The sequence below is a fragment of the Mobula hypostoma genome, chromosome 5, assembly GCF_963921235.1.
Source record: "Mobula hypostoma chromosome 5, sMobHyp1.1, whole genome shotgun sequence".
Taxonomy (NCBI): domain Eukaryota; kingdom Metazoa; phylum Chordata; class Chondrichthyes; order Myliobatiformes; family Myliobatidae; genus Mobula; species Mobula hypostoma.
In genome coordinates, this window is record NC_086101.1 from 15,077,335 (window position 1) to 15,084,465 (window position 7,131).

The 7,131-nt window shown below is 48.3% G+C and overlaps 1 protein-coding gene across 1 annotated transcript in view; it reads left to right on the top strand.

The window, feature by feature from the left end:
* LOC134346123 (allograft inflammatory factor 1-like) overlaps window positions 1–6,115 on the top strand; it is a 30,107-nt gene extending 23,992 nt beyond the window's left edge. The window contains exon 6 of the mRNA XM_063047427.1: window positions 5,819–6,115. Within this exon, the coding sequence (XP_062903497.1) occupies window positions 5,819–5,903 (85 nt within the window). The 3' untranslated portion in view covers window positions 5,904–6,115. The remainder of the gene's footprint in view (window positions 1–5,818) is intronic.
* Window positions 6,116–7,131: the final 1,016 nt, after the last annotated feature.

The window sequence follows — 7,131 nt, forward strand, 5'->3', positions numbered from 1 at the left end:
TTGCTCCCTGTGTGGATGAGAGTGGGGGCTGTGGGTGAGCAACCTGACTGTGGCACTGTAGTTCAGGGAGCCATTCAAGAGAGGGAAGAGAAGATAAAAGTAGTGGTAATTGGGGATAGTATAGTCAGGGGAATAGACAGAGTTCTCTGTCGCAAGGATAGAGCATTCGGAAGGCTGCGTTGCCTGCCTGGTGCCCGGGTTCGGGACATCTTATCTGACCTGCAGAGGAATTTGCAGTGGGAGGGGAGAGATCCAGTTGTCATAGTCCATGTTGGTACCAACGACATAGGTAGGACAAGGAAAGAGGTTTTGCTGAGGGAATTTGAGCAGCTAGGGGCTAAGTTAAAAAGCAGGGCCAAAAAGGTGGTAAAGTCTGGATTACTACCTGAGCCACATGTAAATTGGCATTGGTTCAAGAAGATTGGAGAGTTGAATGCGTGGCTAAAGGAGTGGCGTGGGAGAAGTTGGTTTGAAATACGTGGGAAACTGGCACCAGTATTGGGGAAGGAGGGAGCTGTTCCATTGGGATGGGCTCCACCTGAACTGAGATGGGTCCTGGATCCTGGCGAATCACATAACTAGGGTTGTGGATTGGGTGTTAAACTAAATAGCGGGGGGGGGGGGTTCAACAGTTTGGAGAAGTATGGATAAAGTAAAAGAGAAAAATGTGGATAAAGATAAAGTAAAAGCAAAAGTTAAAAAAGAGAAAAGCAAGAGTGGAGTGCAGAAGTCAGGTGCATAAGAGTCAAAGATTACTAGATTTTACAATGAGTGTAAGGGCACTTCATTTGAATGCCCGTAGTATTCAAAACAAGGTCCGTGAACTCGTGGCACAAATCAGTACAAAGAGGTATAATTTAGTGGCCGTTACAGAACTGTGATTGCAGAGGGGAGAGGATAGGGAATTAACTACCCAAGGATATCAGGTAATACGAAAGGATAAGCAGGAAGGTAAGGGAGTGCGGTAATGCTCTTAATTAAGGATTGGTTAACTAATAGAAAGCAGAGAGTTGGGATACATGGGTGTTACTCTGGTTGGCAATCAGTGGTGAGCAATGTGCTGGGGCCACAACTGTTCACGATATACATTAACGATCTGAGTTTGCTGATGACACTTAATTGAGTGGAAAAGCAAATTGTACAGAAGACACAGAGAGTCTGCAGACACATATAGACAGGTTAAGTGAGTGGACAAGGGTCTGGCATTTGGAGTACAATGTTAGTAAGTGCAAGGTCATCCACTTTGGAAGGCAAAATGGAAGATCAGATTATTATTTAAATAGTAAGAGATTGAAGCATGCTGCTGTGCAGAAGGACTTGGAGTGCTTGTGCATGAATCATGAAAGGCTGGTTTGCGGGTACAGCAGGTTATCAAAAAAGCAAATGGAATGTTGGCCTTCATTGCCAGAGGGATTGAATTTAAGAGCAGGAAGGTTATGCTGCAACTGTACAGGGTACAGGTGAGGCCGCACCTGGAGTACTGTGTGCAGTTCTGGTGTCCTTACCTGAGGAAGGATATACTGGCTTTGAAGGTGGTGCAGAGGAGGTTCACCAGGTTGATTCCAGAGATGAGAGGGTTAAACTATGAGGAGAGATTAAGTCTCCCAGGACTGTAGTTGCTGGAATTCAGGAATTCAGAAGAATGAGAGAAGATCTTACAGAAACATATAAAATTATGAAAGCTATAGATAAGATAGAGGTAGTAAAGTTATTTCCACTGGTAGGTGAGACTAGAACTAGGAGACATAGTCTCAAGATTCCGGGAGCAGAATTAAGGTGGAGATGAGAAGGAACTGCTTTTCCCAGAGAGTGGTGAATCTGTGGATTTTTCTCTGCCCACTGAAGTAATGGAAGCTACCTCAGTAGATTTATTTAAGACAAGGTTAGATAGATTTTTGCATAGTAGGGGAATTAAGGGTTGTGGGGAAAAGGCAGGTAGGTGGAGATGAGTCCATGGCCAGATCAGCCATGATCTTATTGAATGGCTGAGCAGGCTCGATGGGCCAGATGGCCTACTCCTGCTCCTATTTCTTATATTCTTATGTTAAACCTATTGGACACCGAAAGCTCTAGACAGAGTGCTAGTGGAAAGGGTGGCCCCATTAGAAGGAGAGTTTCAGACCAGAGGGTGCAGCCTCAAAATAAAGGGATGTCCCTTTAGAACTGAGGTGAGCAGGAATTCCTTCAACCAGATGGTGGTGAGCCTGTGGAACTCATTGCACAGAGAACAATTCATTGGGTGTATTTAAGGCAGAGACTGATATGTCCTTGAGTGGTAAGGGGTTTACGGGGAGAAGGTGGAAGAATGGGGACAAGAAAGATCGGCTACAATTGAATAACCCAATGGGCAGAATGCACTAAATCTACTCCTATATTTTAGTCTTGTGATCTCAGAACATCACCCTTCCTCGGGTGTGAGAGGGTGCAGAGGAGATTCACCAGCATGTTGTCAGGGGTGGACTGTTTCAGTCAGGAGGGGAGACTGGACATGCCAGTCCTCTTTCCACAGAGCAGAGGAGGTTAAGAGGGAACATGACAGAGGTATATAAAATAATGAAGGTTACAGACAGGATAGACTGCAGGAATATTTTCCCCTTGCCAGAGCCAGTATAACTGGAGACTTAGAGTAAGGGGAAAAGATCCGAGAGGGGAACATTTCTTACCCAGAGCGTGGTGAGCAACTGAATCACAATGCCCGAGAGAGTAATTGAACCCTAGTCACTGACAGCGCGTAAGAAACCGAATACTGGAGGAACTCAGTGGTCTAACAGCGTCTGGAGCGGCAAAGGTGTTATTCCACGTTTGGGCCTGGTCTCCTACATCAGGATTGTTTTTTTTTCCCCCTTCATATTCCAGAAACGGCAGTCTCTTTGATCAAGGCATTTAAGCAATATCTGGACAAGCATCAAGGCATAGAAGGTTGTAGGCCATGTGCTGGACGATGGGATCAACAGAACGAGCGCTCGCTGGTCGGCATGGACGTGGCAGGCCGAACGGCCGCTTGCCCCAGGCCACTAATATCCGCCAGTAGGACAGTAGGTTAAGTACTCCGAGCCACCAGGTGGCAGCAGCGCTGCTCCGCGTAAGAGCCGGGCGGATCCTCACTCGGTCATCGCTGCGTCTTCCTTCCGACATTGAGGGAATCCCCGCACTCTTACAGACTGCCGGCACCACGGGGAAGTATGGAGCGCACAGTCAATATCTGCAATGCAGCTTCCAAAGCTCTGTGGTTAGACGGCTGTAGCAATCTGGTGAACAGCGGTGGGCAGGTCAAAAGGACCTCGGGAGAGGCGGTCAGACGAGAGGATGCATGCATGATTAAGATTGGACTAGGACACGCTGGAGTGAAATCAGAGGATGTTTCTCCTGTCAACACACACAAAATGCTGATGAAGGGTCACTACAATCGATTTTTTTTTAGTTTTTAGTTCTGTCTTATAAAATGGAGTATAATTTATTTGCTATATATTGCTCTTGTGAATGTTGTGTCTCTGATGTTGTGTGTCTGTGAAGCTGCTGCAGGTGAGTTTTCTCATTGCAGCTGTTCTACACGTCCTTGTGTGTATGGCAATAAACCCGATTTTGACATTGATTTTGGCTGTGACAACAGTGAGCTCATGGTGTTAGAGCGTTGTGGAGCCAGTTGCAGCAGTGGGTCACACACTCTCTCTCTTCTCCGGTTCTGGGTGGGGTAGTGGGTCACACACTCTCCTCTCTCCCTCTGGGACTGGGTGGGGTAGTGGGTCACACACTGTCCTCTCCCCCTCTGGGACTGGGTGGGGTAGTGGGTCACACACTGTCCTCTCCCCCTCTGGGACTGGGTGGGGTAGTGGGTCACACACTGTCCTCTCCCCCTCTGACACTGGGTGGGATAGTGGGTCACACACTCTCCTCTCCCCCTCTGGGACCGAGTGGGGTATTGGGTCACACACTGTCCTCTCCCTCTCTGGGACTGGGTGGGGTAGTGGGTCACACACTGTCCTCTCCCCCTCTGACACTGGGTGGGATAGTGGGTCACACACTCTCCTCTCCCCCTCTGGGACCGAGTGGGGTATTGGGTCACACACTGTCCTCTCCCTCTCTGGGACTGGGTGGGGTAGTGTCACACACTGTCCTCTCCCCCTCTGGGACCGGGTGGGGTAGTGGGTCACGCACTGTCCTCTCCCCATCTGGAACCGGGTGGGGTATTGGGTCACACACTGTCATCTCCCCGTCTGGAACCGGGTGGGGTATTGGGTCACACACTGTCCTCTCCCCCTCTGAGACTGGGAGTTATTTATGGAAACTGCAAATAGACTAGACTGGAGGGACCAGCTTGGAATTCTTGACACCGTATCTAACATGCTGCCTCACTCCCAGGAATGTGTGATTATTGAAGTCGGGCTTGCTGTCTCACACACAAGTACCTGTCTGTGCAGTTGCAATAAAAAATCCACTTGCAGCAACATGACATTGGATAAACAACATCCACAATAAAACATAAAACACACAACTTCTACACAGAGGGACACAATTAGAACAAGAGAAGTGACCAGAGAGGTTGTGGTGTTGCTGTGTTGAGGTGGTGATTAGGGTTGTGCTAGTTGGTTCAAGAACTGAACGGTTGAAGGGAAGTCACTGTTCCTGAACCTGGTCGTGTGGGCCTCCAGGCTTCTGGTTTTCCTGCCCGATGGTAGCTGTGAGACGATGCCCCGGCCCGGATGGGGGGGATCTTTGATGATGGGTGTTGCTTTCTCGAGGCAGCACCTCCTGCAGATATTACCAGTCGTGGGGAGGGATGTGTCCGGGCTGAGTCCACTGCTCTCTGCAGCTTCATCTGAGCATTTGAACTGCTGTAACAGGCCAGGCCAACACTTTGGGTGTGACACCCTTCATCAGGCAGTCTGGATACATCGGCTGTTTCACCACCTGCAGACGCTGCCTGGCCTGCAGAGTGTTTAAGGTATTTTCTGGTTCTATTTCAGATTTTCAGCACCTGTAGTTTATTTCTGTTTACTTGAGACACAGAAAGCCCACAGCATAAAAAAACTGGCTCTTCTGACCCGACGTGTCCATGTCGACCCCAAAGCTCATCTACACAAATGCCATTGGTCTGGATGAGACCAGCATCTCTCTGCACCTTTCCTAAGGACATGTATTTGCAGAGCTTGTCAGAGTGTTCGGTACCAAGCTGAACCTCTTTAACCTCCCAAAATGGGATAGTGTAGAGGGAGGTTGGCTCAGTATAAGACCATAAGACACAGGAGCTGAATTAAGCTATTCGGCCCATCGAGTCTGCTCCGCCACTCCATCATGGCTGATTTATTATCCCCCTCAACCCCATTCTTCTGCCTTCTCCCTGTAAGCTTTGACGCCCTGACCAATCAAGAACCTGACAAATTCCGTTTAAATATACCCAATGACTTGGCCTCCTCAGCAGTTTGTGCCAATGAATTCCATAGATTCACCACCATCTGCCAAAGAAATTCCTCCTCATCTCTGTTCTAAATGGACGTCCCTCTATTCTGAGGCTGTGCCCCCGGTCCTAGACTTCCCCGCTGTCGGAAACGTCCTCTCCACATCCACTCTGTCTAGGGCCCTTCCATATTCAACAGGCTTCAATGAGGTCTCCCCTTATTCTTCTAAACACCCTGGGAGAGTGTGACAGAACAACACAGAGAAATGTGCTGTTCTTGCCCTGATCATATCTGGCAAAACTGAACAAGAAGAAAGGTTTTCCAGTGTTGATACCAAACCTCCTTTCTAACAATTTCGCGATCCAGGGCCACCTGTTGGGGAAACATGGAATTCATTTCTCCTGTTCCGTTTACCTTCACAGAATAATGATGTACGAAGACAAGACCAAGGAACCGGAGAAACCCATAGGACCCCCGACAAAGAAAACCTTCAGCGATCTTCCGTGATCCAGTAGTGATCATCTGAAACCCAAGTCCACTCGCCCCATTCCCAAAGCTGCCGGCATCGAGCTCTGTAACGTCCCACTGCCCCAGGTCGACCTTGTCTCACCCGCCAATCATCCGGAGCACCGCGGAGAGCGCACAATAACCCGCGGGTAATCTGTAATGAATCAGACGGATCTCTTACTCTGTTGATTATTAAAACTCTTGGTCATGTTTGCCTAAGAGTTATCTTTTTTATCAGTTTCTCACAGTCCTCATTTCCCTTCAGATTCCGATCCATTTAGTCATCGTGTGTATAGTGAAAGGGTCTTTTGCGATGGCACCCAACACACCCAAGGATGTAAACACAAGGAAAGCTGCAGATGCTGGAATTTCAAGCAACACACATAAAAGTTGCTGGTGAACGCAGCAGGCCAGGCAGCATCTCTAGGAAGAGGTACAGTCGACGTTTCAGGCCGAGACCCTTCGTCAGGACTAACTGAAAGAAGAGCTAGTAAGAGATTTGAAAGTGGGAGGGGGAGGGGGAGATCCAAAATGATAGGAGAAGGCAGGAGCTGGACAGTTGATTGGCAAAAGGGATATGAGAGGATCATAGGACGGGAGGCCTAGGGAGAAAGAAAGGGGGAGGGGGAAGCCTAGAGGATGGGCAAGGGGTATTGCACACAATACTCCAGCTATTACCTGGAGTATTGTGTGCAGTTTTGGTCCCCTAATCTGAGGAAAGACATTCTTGCCATACAGGGGGTACAAAGAAGGTTCACCAGATTGATTCCTGGGATGGCAGGACTTTCATATGATGAAAGACTGGATCAACTAGGCTTATACTCGTTGGAATTTAGAAGATTGAGGGGGGATCTTATTGAAACGTATAAAATCCTAAAGGAATTGGACAGGCTAGATGCAGGAAGATTGTTCCCAATGTTGGGGAAGTCCAGAACAAGTGGTCACAGTTTGAGGATAAAGGGGAAACCTTTTAGGACTGAGATTAGGAAAAACTTCTCCACACAGAGTGGTGAATCTGTGGAATTCTTTGCCACAGGGAACAGTTGAGGCCAGTTCATTGGCTATATTTAAGAGGGAGTTAGATATGGCCCTTGTGGCTAAAGGGATCAGGGGGTATGGAGAGAAAGCAGGTACAGGGTTCTGAGTTGGATGATCAGCCATGATCATACTGAATGGTGGTGCAGGCTCGAAGGGCCGAATGGCCTACTCCTGCACCTATTTTCTATGT